The following is a 23,133-nucleotide window of genomic DNA, read 5'->3' on the forward strand; positions in this document are numbered from 1 at the left end:
ACTTTCTACATTTGCATTCCAGTCCCCTATAATGAAAAGGACATCTTTTTTGGGTGTTAGTTCTAAAAGGTCTTGTAGGTCTTCATAGAACCATTCAACTTCAGCTTCTTCAGTGTTACTGGTTGGGGCATAGACTTGGATTACTGTGATATTGAATGGTTTGCCTTGGAAATGAACAGAGATCATTCTGTCGTTTTTGAGATTGCATCCAAGTACTGCATTTAGGACTCTTTTCTTGACCATGATGGCCACTCCATTTCTTCTGAGGGATTCCTGCCTGCAGTAGTAGATATAATGGTCATCTGAGTTAAATTCACCCATTCCAGTCCATTTTAGTTCGCTGATTCCTAGAATGTCGACATTCACTCTTGCCATCTCCTGTTTGACCACTTCCAATTTGCCTTGATTCAGGGACCTGACATTCCAGGTCCCTATGCAATATTGCTCTTTACAGCATCAGACCTTGCTTCTATCACCAGTCACATCCACAGCTGGGTATTGTTTTTGCTTTGGCTCCATCCCTTCATTCTTTCTGGAGTTATTTCTCCACTGATCTCCAGTAGCATATTGGGCACCTACTGACCTGGGGAGTTCCTCTTTCAGTATCCTATCATTTTGCCTTTTCATACTGTTTATGGGCTTCTCAAGGCAAGAATAGTGAAGTGGTTTGCTATTCTCTTCTCCAGTGGACCACATTCAGGTATGACCTAAATCAAATCCCTTATGATTATACAGTGGAAGTGAGATATAGATTTAAGGGCCTAGATCTGATAGATAGAGTGCCTGATGAGCTATGAAATGAGGTTCATGACATTGTACAGGAGACAGGGATCAAGATCATCCCCATGGAAAAGAAATGCAAAAAAGCAAAATGGCTGTCTGGGGAGGTCTTACAAATAGCTGTGAAAAGAAGAGAAGCAAAAAGCAAAGGAGAAAAGGAAAGATATAAACGTCTGAATGCTGAGTTCCAAAGAATAGCAAGAAGAGATAAGAAAGCCTTCTTCAGTGATCAATGCAAAGAAATAGAGGAAAACAACAGAATGGCAAAGACTAGGGATCTCTTCAAGAAAATCAGAGATACCAAAGGAACATTTCATGCAAAGATGGGCTTGATAAAGGATAGAAATGGTATGGACCTAACAGAAGCAGAAGATATTAAGAAGAGATGGCAAAAATACACAGAAGAACTGTACAAAAAAGATCTTCATGACCCAGATAATCATGATGGTGTGATCACTGACCTAGAGCCAGACATCCTGGAATGTGAAGTCACGTGGGCCTTAGAAAGCATCACTACGAACAAAGCTAGTGGAGGTGATCGAATTCCAGTGGAGCTATTCCAAATCCTGAAAGATGATGCTGTGAAAGTGCTACACTCAATATGCCAGCAAATGTGGAAAACTCAGCAGTGGCCACAGGACTGGAAAAGGTCAGTTTTCATTCCAATCCCAAAGAAAGGCAATGCCAAAGAATGCTCAAACTACCACACAATTGCACTCATCTCACACGCTAGTAAAGTAATGCTCAAAATTCTCCAAGCCAGGCTTCAGCAATATTTGAACCGTGAAATTCCTGATGTTCAAGCTGGTTTTAGAAAAGGCAGAGGAACCAGAGATCAAATTGTCAACATCTGCTGGATCATGGAAAAAGCAAGAGAGTTCCAGAAAAGCATTTATTTCTGCTTTATTGACTATGCCAAAGCCTTTGACTGTGTGGATCACAAGAAACTGTGGGAAATTCTGAAAGAGATGGGAATACCAGACCACCTGATCTGCCTCTTGAGAAATTTGTATGCCCGTCAGGAAGCAACAGTTAGAACTGAACATGGAACAACAGACTGGTTCCAAATAGGAAAAGGAGTTCATCAAGGCTGTATATTGTCACCCTGTTTATTTAACTTATATGCAGTGTACATCATGAGAAACGCTGGGCTGGAAGAAACACAAGCTGGAATCAAGATTGCCGGGAGAAATATCAATAACCTCAGATATGCAGATGACACCACCCTTATGGCAGAAAGTAAAGAGGAACTAAAAAGCCTCTTGATGGAAGTGAAAGTGGAGAGTGAAAAAGTTGGCTTAAAGCTCAACATTCAGAAAACGAAGATCATGGCATCCCGTCTCATCACTTCATGGGAAATAGATGGGGAAACAGTGGAAACCAGTGTCAGACTTTATTTTTCTGGGCTCCAAAATCACTGCAGATGGTGACTGCAGCCATGAAATTAAAAGACACTTGCTCCCTGGAAGGAAAGTTATGACCAACCTAGATAGCATATTCAAAAGCAGAGACATTACTTTGCCAACAAAGGTCCGTCTAGACAAGGCTATGGTTTTTCCAGTGGTCATGTATGGATGTGAGAGTTGGACTGTGAAGAAGGTTGAGCGCCGAAGATTGATGCTTTTGAACTGTGGTGTTGGAGAAGACTCTTGAGAGTCCCTTGGACTGCAAGGAGATCCAACCAGTCCATTCTGAAGGAGATAAGCCCTGAGATTTCTTTGGAAGGAATGATGCTAAAGCTGAAACTCCAGTACTTTGGCCACCTCATGCGAAGAGTTGACTCATTGGAAAAGACTCTGATGCTGGGAGGGATTGGGGGCAGGAGGAGAAGGGGACAACAAAGGATGAGATGGCTGGATGGCATCACTGACTCGATGGATGTGAGTCTGAGTGAACTCCGGGATTGGTGATAGACAGGGAGGCCTGGCATGCTGCGATTCATGGGGTCGCAAAGAGTTGGACACGACTGAGCGACTGATCTGATCTCTCTGAGGAGTAAGGCGATGGCACCCCACTCCAGTACTCTTGCCTGGAAAATCCCATGGACAGAGGAGCCTGGTGGGCTGCAGTCCATGGGGTCGCTAAGAGTCAGACACGACTGAACGACTTCACTTTCACTTTTCACTTTAATGCATTGGAGGAGGAAATGGCAACCCACTCCAGTTTTCTTGCCTGGAGAATCCCAGGGACGGGGGAGCCTGGTGGGCTGCCGTCTATGGGTTCGCACAGAGTCGGACACAACTGAAGCGACTACTCAGCAGCAGCATACACTGCTCTTGGCTCTCAGGCTCCAGTGGGACACTCTCTATCTCCTGAGTTTATTCATTCATTCTCAACTTGCATGCTACTTAAGGGGATATTTTACTTAGATTTCAGTTCCCCCAAAGTCTGAAGAGCTGGCTTTGCTCAGAACTGGAGAGAAAAGTTTGATGCCAACATCTTTGCAAACAAAAAGCCTTGTGGTTACAAAATATTTCCTAGGCTCTCTTAGTATTAACACTGATTACAGAGACATCCTGTGGGCAACCTTAACCAGTTTCTTTCTTTCTTTTTTTTCTTTTTTTTTTTTGATGCTTTTATTTTTTTATTTTATTTTTTTTAATTTTATTTTATTTTTAAACTTTACATAATTGTATTAGTTTTGCCAAATATTAACCAGTTTCTTAAAGCTTCAAGAAAAGGACAGAGAAACCTAGCATCTCAAATGGATGTAAGCAACAGTGTTCATCATGGAACTCAACTTTACTAGGACAATGAAATATTTCAATTTGAACTTAAATTATTCTTCTAAGTAAATTGTATCCTGGTGATCTAGAACACTCACTCTCCTGCTTCTGTCCACATCTAGTAGTCTCCTTCCCTCTCTTCCCTTTCATCCTTCTTTTATTTCTTTCTCTGCTCTTTCTTCCTTTTTCTCTCCCTCTCTTTCCTGATTCATTCAATTACAGGCAACTTTTGCTAAGTAGTTGTATGCTGGGTGCTCTGCTAAATGCTTTTTTTTTGCATCATTTAATACAATCATCCAACAATAAGCAGTACTGTCTTGGTCCATTTAGACTGCTGTAACAAAATATGTTTTATAACATCAGGTGGCTTATAAACAAAAGAAATTTATTTCTCACAGTTCTGAAGGCTGGGAAGTGCAAGGTTAAGGTGCCAGTAGATTCAATGCCTGATGAGAACTCACTTCCTAGATGACTCTCTTCCCACTCTCATATGGTGGAAGGGGTAAGGGAGCTCTCTGGGGTCTCTTTGTGTGTGTGTGTGTGTGTGTGTGTGTGTGTGTGTGTGTGAAAGTCACTCCGTCATGTCCAACTCTTTGTTCTTGGCTTGAACAAGACATGAGCAAGTTGTTGTGAGACTTTGGGCAAGTTGTCTTATCTCTTAAATTCTCGTGTCCTCATCTTCAAAATAGAGATAACAACAATTATAGTAATCTCTGATGTGGACTGATATTTGTGATCAGCCAGGATTCATCTATTGGAATCTAATTCCCACATATTTGGAGGTGAGGTCTTTGGGAGGTTATTAGATCATGATGGTAGAGCTCTCATGAATGGGATTAGTGCCCTTTTATAAAAGAGACCCCGGGCTTCCCTGATGGCTCATTTGATAAAGAATCCACCTGCAGTGCAGGTGACCTGGGTTCAATCCCTGGGTTGGGAAGATCCCCTGGAGAAGGGAAATGTTACCCATTCCAGTATTCTGGCCTGGAGAATTCCATGAACTGTACAGTCCATGGGGTCTCTGACTGATCAAAAATATTCAGTCCACATCAGAGATTACTATTATTGTTGTTGCTGTTATTGTTATCTGTTTTGCAGATGAGGACACTCGAGTTTAAGAAATAAGGCAACTTGCCCAAAGTCTCACAACAATTTGCTCATGTCTTGTTCAAGCTAAGACCTGAAGCCTAGGATGGCTGACCTTTTAACTCTTACTTCTCAACCACTGGCCTCTCCTTTCCTTACCTCCTCATTCTTCCCTGCCACAAGCCTATGTGGGTTCAGGCAGCACTGAGGTATTTCCAAGCCTCCTCCCAGATTTACAGTTAATGGCACAGAAGGGAGCCCACACGGGTTGTCAGCCCACAGAGTTGGTGCCTCCTGCCAGATCCAATTGGTTAGACCCTCATTCAGATGCCATTTGGTGCTTTGTTTTGAACATATTTTCCTGGAGATGGATCAACTGAGGCAGTGGTCTATGTCCTTTTGCCAGTCGGGACTCCTATTGTTATTTATTTGATATGGGGAAAATCCCATCCTGGACCACTCAATCTAAAACAACACACGCAAAAATATTTGCTTTTCAATTTAAAAGCTAATTAAGGTTGATTTTTTACCACGGAGAACTTTATGGTGCTTCCAGCAAATAGACTACAAGCCACAGTGTGGCAAAATCCACCACAATTCTCTGAACTTTTCTTCTTGGATGATCCTGGTTTTTAACCCAAAGATAACACCACAAAATGATGAAGCAAACCTTTCAACACTGGATTGCCTACAAAATCCCAAGCAACTGTCCTAAACTTTTCAAGAGCACCCACTTTCCTAGTTATAATTATAGTATTGGGCAACTAATGAAACTCAACACGGTTGAGAATCACAACATTATAATGAAGTGGGTCACTTTTTACAACTGTTTTATATTGATTATACTTCCCTTCTTCTTTTAAACTTTTCCACATGTTTAAATCTGTTTTTTTAAAAGTAACTTTGTTGCCCAGGACCCCAAAAGAAATAAACACTATATATGAATAACACTTGCAATGTTACTGAGCAGTGCCAGCAATTGAGGGGAAAGAGTTGGCCAGATCAGCAAATTTCTCTTTCTTCCAAAAATAAAAAAAGCAACAACATCAGCATAATTACTGGTTGTTGTTTTTCTCCTATGTTAGATTCTGATTTTCTTATTTACAACGATGGGCAGTCTAACCAGAGTAACACTGATAGAATATTGAAGGAATTCTGCAATTAGCAGAGTAAAACTCAATTAATATTTTATTTAAAAACTTACTATTTTTTTCTTGATTCAATACCAAAGTAACAGTAATAATAATGATAATAATAATATGTACACAATACCTACTATGGTAATCAGAATTTTAAAGATAGTCTAGTCCCATCCAAAATTCCTGTCCCTGATTATTCAATTAAACATTAATCTGGGGGTATTTTGTAGATGGAATTGAAGTCTTGAGTCAGATGACCTTAAAATATGAGATGGGGCCTAATCCAGACAGGCAAGCTCTTAAAAAAGCAGAGTTTTTCCAGTTTGGCAGAAGGGGAAGTCAGACAGATTCAAAGCACGAGAAGGATGCAGACCCCGATGGCTTTGAAAAAAGAGGGGCCATGTATAAGGGCCAGAGAGCAGCCTCTAGAAGCTGAGAGCAGTCCCCAGGGACAGCCAGCTAGGCAGAAGGGACCACAGTCCTACAACCATATGGAAATGAACTCTGCCAACAACTTGAATGAGCTGCAGAGTGGATTCTTTCCAAAGCCTCTAGATAAGAACCCAGCTCAGCTAGCCCCTTGGTTCAGCTAGCCTTGTGAGACCGAGAAAATCAGCCAAGCCTACTGAGGTTTCTGACATACACATCTGTGAGATAATAAATTGATGTTATTTTAAGCTGCTAATTTGTGACAATTAATTATGTAGCAATAGACAAGTAAGCGCCTACCATGTGCATGGCTCTGTGCTAGAGGATTCCAAGATGAACTGTACACGCTTTGACTGGTTAATCTAAGCAGTTTTCCTCCCAGAACATATACTAAGAGCATCTCTTCCTTCTACAGTCCAAAGAGCCATTTGGCATAAAGTTCTTTAGTAAAGTTATGATAAGATAGACACAAGCATTATGTCTTGAAGTTAATGAGAGAGGCCAAAAGCAAATGGACAACATGAAAAGGGCCATTTAGTTGATAACAAGCACACTGAAAACCCTCCAGGACTCTTGCAGATTGGAGGATGAAAGACTATTCTGGAAGAGTGACTGTTAATTGAACAACCAGTGTTAGTCAGGCACAAGAATAAAAATTAATTTAATAGATCTATTTTAAGGATTAAATGAAAATAAAGTTGTATCAGTAATTAATAAGAATCAGAACTTATGGGTCTAACTGGCTTAAACGATAGAAAAATGTATATTAGGTGACATGACAGGAAGTCCCAACCTAGGGCAGGAAAATCTGGTTCATTAAGTAATGACTCTAAGGACCCAGATTCTGTGGGTCAGATTCTGTCCATCTCTCTGCTCTGCCAATATGTGTTGATTTTGTTCTCCAGTTGGTAGTAAGATGGCTACAACTGCTTTGGTCTTTGGATTCAGAAATGTTGCTTTGCAGGGAAAGAAGATTATAATCAAAGGAATATTTTCCCAGATACTTCCTAGATTTCCTCAAATTTTATTGGCCAGAGTCTAGTCTCATACCCAAGCCTGGACCACATGTGCAAGGAGGGAGAGAAAGGATAAGCTTCTCCCAAAGAGAAGAGACTCTTGGGAGTGCATACAGGGCTTCTTGGAGAAGGAATAGATTCCTGAACCAAATCAGAGTCCCATTAGGATGAAAGAGATGGGTAAGAATGCTGGGTGGGCAGCCAAGTATCTTCTGTAGAAGCTCTGGGTCTGACACAAAATACACACTCGAATGTTGGCCATAACATTCATTATTTATGCCATATTCCATTTAATGTTCACAATGATTTTAAAGAAATATTATTATTTACTATTATTGAAAATATTAAAGATAAAAAAAACCAAGGTTCAAAGAGACAAAGCTATTCATCCAAGGAAACACTCCTAGTATGTAGCAGAATCAGGATTCAGATCTGGGATGAAGGGATAGTAATTCAGAAAAAGTGCTTGCTCTGCTGAAAAACTAAGAGCCTAGTGCAAATTTTCCCAGCCTCTTTCAAAGAAGTTGAGTGACTGTGACATAAATCCGAAAGAGGATTAGGACTACTAAGTGGGGACAGGATTTTCCTAGAACCCCTCACATAAGCCCAGCTTCAGCAGGAGAAAGTGCTAAAATGACTGAAAAGGGAAGAAGTCAACCTTTGTGGGCACAAATCACTCCCAAGTGGAACCCTAGGGCTTCCTCAGACTACTCCCTTGACCCTTCCTTGTTGTGTTGTTCAGTCCCTCAGTCAGGTCTGACTCTTGGCGAAAACACGGACTGCAGCACACCAGGCCTCCCTGTCCTTTACCCTCTCCTGGAGCTTGCTCAAACACATGTCCATTGAGTCAGTGATGCCATCCAACCATCTCATCCTGTTGTCCACTTCTCCTGCCTTCTATCTTTCCCAGAATCTGGGTCTTTTCCAATGAGTCCGCTCTTCACATCAGGTGGCCAAAGTATTGGAGCTTCAGCTTCAGCATCTGTCCTTCCAATGAATATTCAGGGTTGATCTCCTTTAGGATTGACTAGTTTGATTTCCTTCTTGCCCTTATATTAATAAATACGAGATGCAAAGTTCATAGTACCAGATGTTTTTCTTTCCCCACCGATGTTTCAATGTTTCTTAAAAGCAATTTTATAGCTTAAACTACAGACTGAAGCAAAAGAAATTTTTTTCTTTAAAAGGCTTGTGTCTTATCTTAGAAAGTGGTTAATTTTCTCTTCATTAACAGGATGAACCAAGATAGAAGATTTTCTATTGTTTCGATTAAAAAGAATGCATTCTCACAATATTTTTGGTTTTGATGTCTGTTGAGTCATATTTTAAATAACTAATTTCCGGAGGCAGGATCATACACATATCTCCTTGGGATGGCACTCTATAGCAGACAGGAATGCTGCCCTTGTGACAGGAAAAAAAAAGTTCAACTGGTATAAGCAAAGAACAAGAATGTACTGGCTCATGTAACTGAGGAGTACAGAAATAGGTCTGACTAGAGCTGGATATAACAAAGACTCATACAATGTCATCTGGATTCTGCCTCACTCTCTCTCAGCTCTACTTCCTTCCTGTGAGGCTTTGTCAGGCTTTCCCCACAGAGCAGAAGATGGGATGTCACAGCCCTGGGCTGACATCTTTGCTATAGAAGACAACGTCCTTCCTGACAGATCCAGTAAAGGCCCAGGGTTGGGCTCTGACTGGCTCTGACAGGGTTGTGTAAATCACATTTTGATTGACCAAACAGATCAAAGCATGCAAACCCGGTGGGCTGAGCTGGGGTCAGTGGGTTCCCAATGAAGATCATGAGTAAATTTATAAAAGAGGAAGAAATGCAAGCTGGCCAAAGAAACCATCCTCAATATGAGATTTCTGTCCTACAGTGATAACCCACTCCTCCAGATCACCACCAGCATGGATGACAACCCAAAGTGCCATCACCAAGCGTGAGGCCACATGAATTAAATGAATAAAAATCACAAGGGACAAAGAAGTTCCATACCAAATTCCTTATGCACTAACCATTGGAATAGTCTTACTGTTATCAGATTGAACATTGAAAAGGTATCATTTTTCATAGGTTAAAAACTACTGACATCAGAAATTGCACATGATTCATCCTAAAACGAGGAAAGGCTTCTGCCTAATTTCACCAAGCCCATCCACATTAATAAAAGATAATGCTTACTTCCACTTGTAAGTAAGACCTTTAACTCCAGTGCTATAAATACTTTAATAAATTATAATTTTAAAAAACCCCTATGCAGACCTGCAACATTAGAAAACAGATCAGTGGTTAACAGGGTGAGCGACTACAGTGACGAAACTATCAAGGGGCTCAAGTGAACCTTGGGGGTGAAGGAAATGCTCTCTACAGTGATTACGATGGTCATTACACAATGGAATGCATTTGTCAAAACTCATCGAACTGTGCACTTAAAAATCAGTGAATTTTATTGTACAGAAACTTCACCAAAAGTTGGTCATCCAAAAAATTAAATTATGAATTTAAAATTAATTATTTAAATATAAAATTTTAAATTATGAACTTAATTTAAATTATGAAGTTATGTTTTACTGACAAAGAAACTAATGCCATCCTAGGCATCTGGCCAAGAATTAGCAGAGGGTGTATAGTGAGATTCATTGCAAAGTCAGAGCTGAAGGGCCCTTAGAAACCTGCTAGGCCCCTTAGTGTGCTGACTGAGATGGACACCTATCTGTGTTTGCCTGGGAAGCACTCACCATCCCCTCTCCCCACTTTTTGGTAATGACAGGTGTATTTCTGTGATCTCAGCCCAAGTATAATGATAAAAGATGTACTTTTATCTGAGACATCAGCAGTTGGGAACCTAGTGGGGACATATACAGCATAATCTATGTGAAAGTGAAGACAACACAACAAAATAAGGAATTGAGAAGGAGTTAAGAGGGTACAGGTCCTGATAACATTGTTTGAATCCCTGGATGCGGCCATACCTGAAATCTGAAGTAGCCAGAACTATACATCAGTTATGAGAGACAAATAAGCTCATTTTGCCTAAGCCAGTTTGTGTTTTCCATCATTTGCAATTAAAAAGATCCTATTTGTATAAAGGTGGAAACCAAAAAGTCTCAGAAGGATAGCACCGTGGTTGTACCATGTCCCTCAAAAAGGCATGCTGAAGGGGGGGGAAAAAACCAAAAAAAAGGCATGTTGAAGTACTAATCTCAGGTAACTGTAAATATGGCCTTATTTGAAAATAGGGTCTTTGCAGATATAATAAGATGAGGTCATGCTGGATGAGGGTGAGCCCTAAACGGAACATAACTTGTGTCCTTAGAAAAAGAAAAGACACAGAAATGTGGACCAATACAGAGAGAAAATGGTCATGTGAAAACAGAGTCCAAATTTGTGGAGTAACGCAGCTGCGAGCCAAGGAACGCCAAGGACTAACTACAAAAAGCAAGAAGAGGCAAGGAAGAAGTCTTCCCTAGAGCCTTCAGAGGGAGTAAAGCTGTGCCAACATCTTGATTTCAGACATCGAGCCCCAAGAGTTAAGACAAAATAAGTCCCTATTGTTTTAAGTGATCAGTTTGAGATATTTTGTTATGGCAGACCTAGAGAACTAAGAGCTTCTGCTTCCAGGAAGAGGAGTACAGCTTAATAGATTCATAAAACAGTGGAAATGGTTTGTTATTGGGTAATGGGTTATGGGTGGAAGAATTCAAGGCACATGATACAAAAAACCTAAGACTGCCCTGAGGTGACTGCTCGTGGAAACATGAAAAGCAATTCCTGCGAGTGGACTCAGAAAGAAGAGAGAATTATAGGAAAGATTCCTATCATCTTAGAGAATGCATATATCATCATCAACAGAATGTTGCTATAAATAGGAATGTCAAAGGGGACTCCCAGTAGGACTTTAAATGGAAACCATGAACGTATTATAGATACTGGAGGAAAGGTGATCATTGTTATAAAGTGGCAAATACTTGGCTGAACGATGTTCTACTCTTGGGTGGAAAGTAGAATTTGCAAATGATGGACTTGGATATTTACCTGAGGAGACTTAAAAGCAAAGTGTACAGGATGTGATCTGGTTTCTCCTTGCTACTAACAGAAAAATTCAGGAGGAAATAGATAAAATGAGAACAGAATTGTTAAACAAAAAGCAACCAGCACTTGGTGATTTGGGAAAATTTTAAGCTATCCAGATAACAAAATCTGAGAAAGCAGGCTTTAGAGGGAAAAGCAATAGTGCAGGCTGGACAAATAATAGCTGGAGAGATAATGTGTGTAACCCATGGACCTAATCAACCATCTAAACAGAAACAGGAATAAAGAAGAGATTATTGAGGAATCTGTGAAGAACCATCCTGTCTATTGTTGTGCACCCTCTTGACATTCTTGTAAGACTGACAAGGTTTTGAAGATTGCTATACCAGTAGACATACCAGCTGTTCTCAAATGAAAAGAGACAGACCTGGGATGAAATGAAGGAAAAATGACTGAGCCACATCTGCAGAGGCCACAGAAGGTGGAACCAATACAGTGGGGTTGTTACCTGGGGGCCAGACGGTGGAGTCTCAAGCCACAGAGTATTATTCTCAGGCCTTGAAATCTATGGAACTTGCACTGTTGGGCTGTAAACTTGCTTGGGACTCATGACCCCTTTATTCCTTCCTATTTCTCCCATACAAAATGAGAATATCTTATCTTATTCCTTGCCCACCTTATACTGCTGGAAGCCAAGAATCTGTTTCACAGGTCCACAGAAGGGAGGGGATTTTGCCCAAGGATGGAATATACCTGGAGTCTCATCTATACCTGATTTAGATAGATTAGAATATGAGATGTGGGAACTTTTGAACTGATTTAGGTGAGATTTTTTATATAGAGTTGATGCTGGAATGAGTTAAGATTGGCAGATGCTGATATTAAAAAGAGGTGGCAAGAATACACAGAACTTTACAAAAAAGATCTTCACAACCAAGATAATCACGATGGTGTGATCACTCACTTAGAGCCAGACAACCTAGAATGTGAAGTCAAGTGGGCCTTAGGGAGCAGCACTATGAACAAAGCTGGTGGAGGTGATGGAATTCCAGTTGAGCTATTTCAAATACTGAAAGATGATGCTGTGAAAGTGATGCACTCAATATGCCAGCAAATGTGGAAAACTCAGCAGTGGCCACAGGACTGGAAAAGGTCAGTTTTCATTCTAATCCCAAAGAAAGCCAATGCCAAAGAACACTCAAACTACTGCACAATTCCACTCATCTCACACGCTACTAAAGTAATGCTCAAAATTCTCCAAGCCAGGCTTCAGCAATATGTGAACTGTGAACTTCCTGATGTTCAAGCTGATTTTAGAAAAGGCAAAGGAACCAGAGATCAAATTGCTAACATCCACTGGATCATCAAAAAAGCAAGAGAGTTCCAGAAAAATATCTATTTCTGCTTTATTGACTATGCCAAAGCCTTTGACTGTGTGGATCAAAATAAACTGTGGAAAATTCTGAGAGATGGGAATACCAGACCATCTAACGTGCCTCTTGAGAACCCTATATGCAGGTCAGGAAGCAACAGTTAGAACTGGACATGGAACAACAGATTGGTTCCAAATAGGAAAAGGAGTACATCAAGGCTGTATATTGTCACCCTGCTTATTTAACTTATATACAGAGTACATCATGAGCAACGCTGGACTGATAGAGGCACAAGCTGGAATCAAGATTGCTGGGAGAAATATCAATAACCTTAGATATGCAGATGACACCACCCTTATGGCAGAAAGTGAAGAGGAACTAAAAAGCCTCTTGATGAAAGTAAAAGAGGAGAGGGAAAAAGTTGGCTTAAATTAAAGCTCAACATTCAGAAAACTAAGATCATGGCATCTGGTCCCATCACTTCATGGGAAATAGATGGGAAAACATTGGAAACAGTGTCAGATTTTATTTTTTTGGGCTCCAAAATCACTGCAGATGGTGACTGCAGCCATGAAATTAAAAGATGCTTACTCCTTGGAAGGAAAGTTATGACCAACATAGATAGCATATTCAAAAGCAGAGACATTACTTTGCCAACAAAGGTCCATCTAGTCAAGGCTGTGGTTTTTCCAGTGGTCATGTATGGATGTGAGAGTTGGACTGTGAAGAAAGCTGAGTGCCGAAAAATTGTTGCTTTTGAACTGTAGCGTTGGAGAAGACTCTTTAGAGTTCCTTGGACTGTAAGGAGGTCCAACCAGTCCATCTAAAGGAGATCAGTCCTGGGTTTTCATTGGAAGGACTGATGCTAAAGCTGAAACTCCAATACTTTGGCCACCTCACGCGAAGAGTTGACTCATTGAAAAAGACCCTGATGCTGGGAGGGATTGGGGGCAGGAGGAGAAGGGGACGACAGAGGGTGAGATGGCTGGATGGCATCACCGACTCGATGGACATGAGTTTGGGTAAACTCCGGGAGCTGGTGATGGACAGGGAAGCCTGGTGTCCTGAGGTTCATGGGGTCGCAAAGAGTCGGACACGACTGAGCAACTGAACTGAACTGAACTGAACTGATATGGAGTTGAAAACATTTTGTACATGAGAAGGATATGAATTTGGGGAAGGGGTTAGGGCAGACTTTTGTGGGGTGAAATGTGTCCCTTCAAAATGTGTTGAAGTCTTAATGCCAGGTATCTGTGAATGTGACTTCCGTCCTACAGTACCATGAGATAATAAATTCTGGTTGTTTTAAGTCAGTTTGTGGTACTTTGTTAAAGCAGTTCTCAGAAATTAATACAGGTAAAGGCTCATCCAGTTGCCTTGAGTCACAACGGCAAAACTGTGAACAGTGAATCTGATATATAGATTCATTTAGCTAACAAATGGGAACGAACAGAAATTAAATAAATAAATAATAGCTATTTTTCCACAAATAGTTGTTCCAATTACTGCATTTATAGATAGTATGCCCAAGAGAAAGAACAAATATTAGAGCTTGTGGGTGTATATTTATTTAGAACCAGAGAGACATAAAATTGGCACTGAGGTTATTACTTTTCCTTAATATAAAGAAAAGCAAATTTGAAACAAAACTTAAAATGCAAAATTTGCAAAACTTTTTACTGAAAATATGAACATATTATATTTATTAAATAAAGTGAATCTGACTTGTCCTATATATTCAACTACACAGAGAGATGAATTCCTATATTTAGCCAATTCTTCAATATTAGCTAAGAAGAGCAATTCTTTCCTTTTATACTGTTTATATCAAACAAAGCAAGAACTCTCTCTCCTGTGTTTTGCACGATCCACTATATAAGAAATATTCACTGACTATGATTAATAACAGAACATGTACTGATTCTTGGATCCAGCTCTTCTGCTCCACGTTATTCCAATGTAGCAGGCAGAACTTAAGGATTCAAAAACACAATTTAATTATGACATTAAAAAGTAGGGTTTTTTTTTCTTGTTTTTCATTGAAGGATTGATTGAGTGATATTGACCACTTTAAAATAAATAAATACAAGATGGTGCCTCACGTTTCCAAAGAGCCCATTACTAAATTCATTTTCAGTCAACTGAGACATAAAGAGACAAAGACGAGTCAATCTCTGCAGACAAAATGGAAGGACATAGGTCATCTTGCAGTTACCAAACTAAGACACTGTACTGATGATGTACCTAATACAAAGACCAGAGTTCTGGGCAAGATAAACAACTGAGTCCATCTAGTTCACAAACAAACTAAAGGTCTAGGGTGGTTTGATACAGGGTTCAGTGGTGACCACAGAGGTGAAGAGCATGAGGACTTGTTAGTGCACTGGTACTAATGCTAATCCGTTACACTAACTGGTGTAACGGATGTCATGAGATATGGGTCTTTCAAGCAGCCCTAGTTCTACTTCTAGTGTTACCCTCCAGGACCCTCCAGGTGTGTGGTGGAACCAGACTTCTCCTACTTTTTTTGGGGGACCTGGCAGGGACATAACTTATCTGAGAGTAAAAGACAACATACAGGAAGAAGAAATCAAAATATAGGAAAAGTTTCCAAGTCTTGATGACACTGTTTGAACTCCCGGATGGAACAAGGTCTAGACTATGGATCTGGAGGAGATGGTTTCTCCTGTTTCCAGTGAGAGGCTCCCAATCCAGGCCTCAGCAACTGGTGCTCAGTGATCAGCTTAGATTGGGCATGTGACTTAGGCTGAATTTGTTCAGCGGATTTAGGATCAAAGAATCTCAGTTTTGAGACCCTGGTGTTGAGCTTCCAGGGAAGGAGATACTTCCCTTTCCATTTCGCTTTCACCCTGGTAAGTAGAGTTGGTGCTGTGGTGCCTCAGCCCACTTGAGACTGGCTTAGGAATATGGGGACTAAATAATGAATACATGGATGTAGGATTCACGTGTTCTTATAACATCATCTGAGTCCGTGTATTCATCCTTGCTTGAAGCCAGATCTTCCCTTGAACCTTTTTGTAAATGTCCTTGTTGCTATGTTACTTTGAGTTTGGTTTTCTGTTATAACTAAAATAGACATAATAAAGTCTTTTTTATATTGTTAAATTTGGTATGAGCTGATTCTTTCTAGAACTCTCTTCCAGAGGTATTATTGAAGGACTGAATCAATTTACTAAGGACTCAAAAAGATTAGAATGATCTATCCTCACATGACCAGAAACATCACCTAAAATAGCTCAAAGGTAGGTTCATAGGACTATGTGTCATTGTAAAAAAGACTAATCCTTATAGCTATCTTCCACTATTGCCAAAGCACCATTCGTAAAAGAATAGGGAACTTGGGCTCCCTGGCTCAAAACTGCCCTGGTATCTAACTATGACTTAGTAAGAAGACACTTACCAAGCAGTGTCTTGCCTGAATGTCAGTAGAAGAACAGATGAGCACCCTCGTGTCATTGTTCAAGGCCAAGAAGAATCTAAATAAACAAAAGCTCTATACTACTTGCCAGCCACAAAGGCCCCAGCACACCACATGAGATGGAGAGCCTTCACTTCTGTGGTCTGGCTTACAAACCCTGTGTATTCTACAATTGACTGACATGAAAACAAAACACTCAAAATAGCTCATTTTCTGGAAACTTCTTCTTACAGCCATTTGAGGCTCTTAGATTTGAACCAGTCAGGACCCCTCCTGAAATAGCCTTTGAAGTTACTGATGTGCTCCTCAGACAAGTTGCTTTTAAAGGATTTCTCTTTTGTTTTCATACTTTCCCGATTTTAATCATCTTGGCAAGGAATCCATTGTTAATACTTTCACCCAGCATAATACAATTTCTCAGATTTTTCCCCCCTCAGATAATTTTTAAGAAAAACAAAAACCTACAGCTGCCATTCATGTGGCGGTTTTAATCTATTTAGAATTGGAACAGATTAGCACTCAGAAAAGTTGTGCAATACTGATCAAAGGAAAATGAGCTCAGAATGTCTGGTTCACAATACTGGAAAACAAGGACAGTCTTGTTGGCTGAAAAGTGTCTATTGTGTAATTAAGCAAGATGTCAGCACTAGGCTTGAAAAATGTTTCTCCTGGGGTGCCCTCCTCCCAGATCCCACCTTGAAGAATCTGGAATGTGGAAGAAGCCTCATATGTGGAGCAGACAGTTCAGAGACACCCCATTCCAGGAGAGTTGAAGGTGCAGAGAGCCCTCGTTCTCTGTTGAGGGGGCTGAGGATGGAATGCCAGGGCAGACGTGTCAGACTGCTCATACTGCAGGCGCCCCAGTGCTGCAGGAAAGAGAGAAAAGTCATCCACAGCCTAAATTCTGAGATGGCTTGGACATCAATGCCATGATGCTTCATTTTTTTTTAAAAATCTATTTTTACTGTATTTATTTAGTTGTGGCACACAGGATCTTTAGTTGCTGCATGTGAACTCTTACTTGTGGTATGTGGTATCTAGTTCCCTGACCAGGGATCAAACCCAGGCCCCCTGCATTGGTGGTGCAGAGTCTTAGCTGCTGGACCACCAGGGAAGTCCCCATGATACTTTCTTACCTATCATCATTTAGGAATTCCATCATTAGGACTATATACAAATATGATTTGATCAAAAAGATGTAGTACTCTGTAAGGACATGAAACAAAAGAACACCCCAGAATGCGAAAATTGACAGAAAGTGAGCATTCATTCATTCTGAGAGATAATCTTGGTGTTTGTCGTATTACTTACTGTTCTTTTCTCAAAGTTTTTTTTTTTTTTTCTCAAAGTTTTTAAAGACAAAGTATTAGCACAGTATGGAAGAGGCCTGTCTGGGCCCAGACGCCTGACCTCTCACCTCTTCCCTCCCCCTCACCACCTGTGGGGCCTTACTTAAAGCAGCTACCTTTGACACCTCACTGTTTCATCTGTGCAGAGACAGCTCTTTCTTCTCTATGCTCTATGGATTTGTCCCTCGTGAAACTTTTTAATCAAATTGGCCAAAGTTTAGAAACTGAGAATCTGAATAATTAAGGCATTGATTCTGAATGTGTGTGGATGTCAAAAGAAGACGGCAGATTAATCAAAAGAGATGAAGGGTGTCAAATTTGAAGCATCCTGTCAAACTGTACACTGGCAAAGCAAGACATAAAAATGTCCCTCTCTCATGAACACAGGTAACAGGTACCACAGTTGCCATGAACACATGAGACACCAGCACAACCCAGCACTGAGGCAATTATACAATTAACACAGGAGGTCCAATCCTGTTCTGAGGTTTGTTACCAGAGCTGCTTCTATCAACCTACTTCACCACTCACTCAGTCCACTCAGTGCAAATATACTGACAGTCACCTACAGGCTGGGCAACTTCTAGGGCAGGCACTGGAGATGAAACCAAAATGAGATTGTTCTTGCCTTCAGGGAGCTCTGAAATAAGGATGAGCAGATTTACAAGGCAGTTGCGGGCGGCTCTGACCGGTGCACTTAAGCGCGGTGGAGAGGAGCTACCCCAAGTCCGAGGTCAGGGGCAGAAGCCAGGAGGAGCCCATGCCCGAAGGGTGGTGGCTAAGGGGCCACGGCCGAGAGGAGCTACCCCACGCCCCCACGCCCCAGGCCAGGGGCATCGGTCGGGAGGACCAACCCCACGTCCAAGGAGTGGTGGCTGCACAGGCGGAGGAGGGCCTCGAGGAGCTATCCCACGTTGAAGGTCAGGAAGGGCGGCGGTGAGGAGATACCCCTTGTCCAAGGTAAAGGAGCAGTGGCTGCACTTCGCTAGAGCAGCCGTGAAGAGATATCCCACGCCCAAGGTAAGAGAAACCCAAGTAAGACAGTAGGTGTTGCAAGAGGGCATCAGATGGCAGGCACACTGAAACCATACTCACAGGAAACTAGTCAATATAATCACACTAGGACCACAGCCTTGTCTAACTCAATGAAACTAAGCCATGCCCATGGGGCAACCCAAGATGGGCGGGTCATGGTGGAGAGATCTGACAGAATGTGGTCCACTGAAGAAGGGAATGGCAAACCACTTCAGTATTCTTGCCTTGAGAACCCCATAAACAGTAGGAAAAGGCAAAATGATAGGATACTGAAAGAGGAACTCCCCAGGTCAGTAGGTGCCCAATACACTACTGGAGATCAGTAGAGAAATAACTCCAGAAAGAGTGAAGGGAGGGAGCCAAAGCAAAAACAATACCCAGCTGTGGATGTGACTGGTGATAGAAGCAAGGTCCAATGCTGTAAACAGCAATATTGCATAGGGACCTGGAATGTCAGGTCCATGAATCAAGGCAAATTGGAAGTGGTCAAACAAGAGATGGCAAGAGTGAGTGTCTACATTCTAGGAATCAGCAAACTCAAATGGACTGGAATGGGTGAATTTAACTCAGATGACCATTACATCTACTACTATGGGCAGGAATCCCTCAGAAGAAATGGAGTGGCCATCATGATCAACAAAGGTCTGAAATGCAGTACTTGGATGCAATCTCAAAAACGACAGAATGATCTCTGTTCATTTCTAAGGCAAACCATTCAATATCACCGTAATCCAAGTCTATGCCCCAACCAGTAACGCTGAAGAAGCTGAAGTTGAATGGTTCTATGAAGACCTACAAGACCTTTTAGAACTAACACCCAAAAAAGATGTCCTTTTCATTATAGGGGACTGGAATGCAAAAGTAAGAAGTCAAGAAACACCTGGAGTAACAGGCAAATTTGGCCTTGGAATACGGAATGAAGCAGGGCAAAGACTAATAGAGTTTTGCCAAGAAAATGTACTGGTCATAGCAAACACCCTCTTCCAACAACACAAGAGAAGACTCTATACATGGACATCACCAGATGGTCAATACCGAAATCAGACTGATTATATTCTTTGCAGCCAAAGATGGAGAAGTTCTATACAGTCAACAAAAACAAGACCAGGAGCTGACTGTGGCTCAGATCATGAACTCCTTATTGCCAAATTCAGACTAAAATTGAAGAAAGTAGGGAAAACCACTAGACCATTCAGGTATGACCTAAATCAAATCCCTTATGATTATACAGTGGAAGTGAGAAATAGATTTAAGGGCCTAGATCTGATAGATAGAGTGCCTGATGAGCTATGGAATGAAGTTTGTGACATTGTACAGGAGACAGGGATCAAGACCATCCCCATGGAAAAGAATTGCAAAAAAGCAAAATGGCTGTCTGGGGAGGCATTACAAATAGCTGTGAAAAGAAGAGAAGCAAAAAGCAAAGGAGAAAAGGAAACATATAAGCATCTGAATGCAGAGTTCCAAAGAATAGCAAGAAGAGATAAGAAAGCCTTCTTCAGCGATCAATGCAAAGAAATAGAGGAAAACCACAGAATGGGAAAGACTAGAGATCTCTTCAAGAAAATTAGAGATACCAAGGGAACATTTCATGCAAAGATGGGCTAGATAAAGGACAGAAATGGTATGGACCTAACAGAAGCAGAAGATATTAAGAAGAGGTGGCAAGAATACAAAGAAGAATTATACAAAAAAGATCTTCATGACCGAGATAATCACGATGATGTGATCACTGACCTAGAGCCAGACATCCTGGAATGTGAAGTCACGTGGGCCTTAGAAAGCATCACTATGAATAAAGCTACTGGAGGTGATGGAATTCCAGTGGAGCTATTTCAAATCCTGAAAGATGATGCTGTGAAAGTGCTGCACTCAATATGCCAGCAAATGTGGAAAACTCAGCAATTGCCACAGGACTGGAAAAGGTCAGTTTTCATTCCAATCCCAAAGAAAGGCAATGCCAAAGAATGCTCAAACTACCACACAATTGCACTCATCTCACATGCTACTAAAGCAATGCTCAAAATTCTCCAAGTCAGGCTTCAGCAATACGTGAACTGTGAACTTCCAGATGTTCAAGCTGGTTTTAGAAAAGGCAGAGCAACCAGAGGTCAAATTGCCAACATCCACTGGATCATGGAAAAAGCAAGAGAGTTCCAGAAAAACGTCTATTTCTGCTTTATTGACTATGCCAAAGCCTTTGACTGTGTGGATCACAATAAACTGTGGGAAATTCTGAAAGAGATGGGAATACCAGACCACCTGATCTGCCTCTTGAGAAATCTGTATGCAGGTCAGGAAGCAACAGTTAGAACTGGACAAGGAACAACAGACTGGTTCCAAATAGGAAAAGGAGTACGTCAAGGCTGTATATTGTCACCCTGCTTATTTAACTTATATACAGAGTACATCATGAGAAACGCTGGACTGAAAGAGGCACAGGCTGGAATCAAGATGCCGGGAGAAATATCAATAACCTCAGATATGCAGATGACACCACCCTTATGGCAGAAAGTGAAGAGGAACTCAAAAGCCTCTTGATGGAAGTGAAAGTGGAGAGTGAAAAAGTTGGCTTAAAGCTCAACATTCAGAAAACGAAGATCATGGCATCTGGTCCCATCACTTCATGGGAACTAGATGGGGAAACAGTGGAAACAGTGTCAGACTTTATTTTTGGGGGCTCCAAAATCACTGCAGATGGTGACTGCAGCCATGAAATTAAAAGACGCTTGCTCCTTGGAAGGAAAGTTATGACCAACCTAGATAGCATATTCAAAAGCAGAAACATTACTTTGCCAACAAAGGTCTGTCTAGTCAAGGCTATGGTTTTTCCTGTGGTCATGTATGGATGTGAGAGTTGGACTGTGAAGAAGGCTGAGCACTGAAGAATTGATGCTTTTGAACTGTGGTGTTGGAGAAGACTCGAGAGTCCCTTGGACTGCAAGGAGATCCAACCAGTCCATTCTAAAGGAGATCAGCCCTGGGATTTCTTTGGAAGGAATGATGCTAAAGCTGAAACTCCAGTACTTTGGCCACCTCATGCGAAGAGTTGACTCATTGGAAAAGACTGTGATGCTGGGAGGGATTGGGGGCAAGAGGAGAAGGGGACGACAGAGGATGAGATGGCTGGATGGCATCACTGACTCCATGGACGTGAGTCTCAGTGAACTCCGGGAGTTGGTGATGGACAGGGAGACCTGGTGTGCTGCGATTCATGGGGTCGCAAAGAGTCATACACGACTGAGCGACTGAACTGAACTGAACTGCTGGTGTAATAGAAGAAACACAGCATTATCAACCCCGAAGTCTTCTCCTCCCATTTTAGTTGTATTCCTTTTTTTTCTGACTACCAAGGCAAGATGTTTGTCACCAAACAGTATTTATACATGAATAGTGTGTATGCATGTATACATTGTATGTATATATACACATACATATATAGATAGCTAGGACTTCCCTGGTGGCTCAGACGGTAAAGCGTCTGCTTACAGTGTGGGAGACCTGGGTTCAATCCCTGGATCAGGAAGATCTTCTAGAGCAGGCAATGGTAACCCATTCCAGTACTCTTGCTGGAAAATCCCATGGAAGGAGGAGCGTAGTAGGCTACAGTCCATGGGGTTGCAAGGAGTCGGACACGACTGAGCAACTTCACTTTCACTTTCATATAGATAGCTACAGCTGTATCTGTGTCTATATCTATATACAGATAGATGTAGATACATTCTATGCATGATCTTTTGCCAATTGTTTTTCTCTATAAATTACTATTGCTCAAGTTTGGTTCCTTAAAAGTACAGAGGTCAAGAATTCTTGATACCCCAGGCTAATATTAGTCTGCAGGCATATTTTGTTTGGCCCAAGTAGTGAGGTATGCACAATGTTTTGAATTTTAATTCATCACCAACATTTCTTTTTAATGGGATGTTTACGGCAAAACACCGATTTCCAGCTCTGACAACAGTGGGCCTACCTTTCCACATGGCAGTAGCAACTGGATAAGAGCAGTGGAGACCTAATGAGGGGCAATGTGTTGTACTTCTCCCACTCTCTCCCACTCCGATACAAGACTTGGAATCACTACTGTTTATCATTTGACACCTGGCTTACTAGACTTCTGCTCCCTGCCTGGCTCAGATGGGTTCTGGAGTTTGCAGTCTCTGGAACATTTAGTTCTAACTCATTCACAGACAGCAGAGGTTCACTCTGTTCAAAGTAGGGGGAGAGGGATGAGGAGAGAATGATTTCATGGACAAATAAGAAACTGTGAAAGTCCTTTTCCTTCCCAATCTCTTCTATGTTGCTTAAGACAAGAGGTGGCAAAAAACAAACATGAAGGCTGAACACAGTGTTACTGACTCCACAAGGAAAGGATGCTGTATATGGAGAGCAGAGCCCTGTACCAGGCTGCCTGTGCAAGATGTGTCTGCTTCTCATGGTAAATACTGGGTGGACATGCCAGGTGAGGAGAAGAAAGCACCTCCTATGCTGGTCCTTCCCCTTCTCATCTGCCTACTTCTTCCTAGCCAAGAAGTCTCAAAGAATTAAAAGCAATAGACTGGGATTCCCTATATGACAATCCAGTATATGGAAACTGGAACCTACCAGTCATGAGTCTTGCAACAAATTAACCATAACGTAAGACACTGCCTAAAGGGAACTGTGCCTGATTATCATGCCCATTCCCTGGCCTCCCCACCACACAGACACACATTCACTGAGACA

General features: G+C 41.5%; 1 protein-coding gene across 4 annotated transcripts in view; it reads right to left on the reverse strand.

The window, feature by feature from the left end:
• CACNA2D3 (calcium voltage-gated channel auxiliary subunit alpha2delta 3) overlaps positions 1–23,133 on the reverse strand; it is an 898,858-nt gene that overhangs the window by 546,587 nt on the left and 329,138 nt on the right. For 2 of the 4 annotated variants that reach the window (XM_070776473.1, XM_070776472.1), the window contains exon 5: positions 16,723–16,893. The exons of the other annotated variants lie outside the window; for them this stretch is intronic. In XM_070776473.1, coding sequence (XP_070632574.1) covers positions 16,723–16,893 — 171 coding nt within the window. The remainder of the gene's footprint in view (positions 1–16,722; positions 16,894–23,133) is intronic. 4 annotated transcript variants of the gene reach the window in all.

This window comes from Bos indicus, chromosome 22 (assembly GCF_029378745.1).
Source record: "Bos indicus isolate NIAB-ARS_2022 breed Sahiwal x Tharparkar chromosome 22, NIAB-ARS_B.indTharparkar_mat_pri_1.0, whole genome shotgun sequence".
Lineage (NCBI taxonomy): Eukaryota > Metazoa > Chordata > Mammalia > Artiodactyla > Bovidae > Bos > Bos indicus.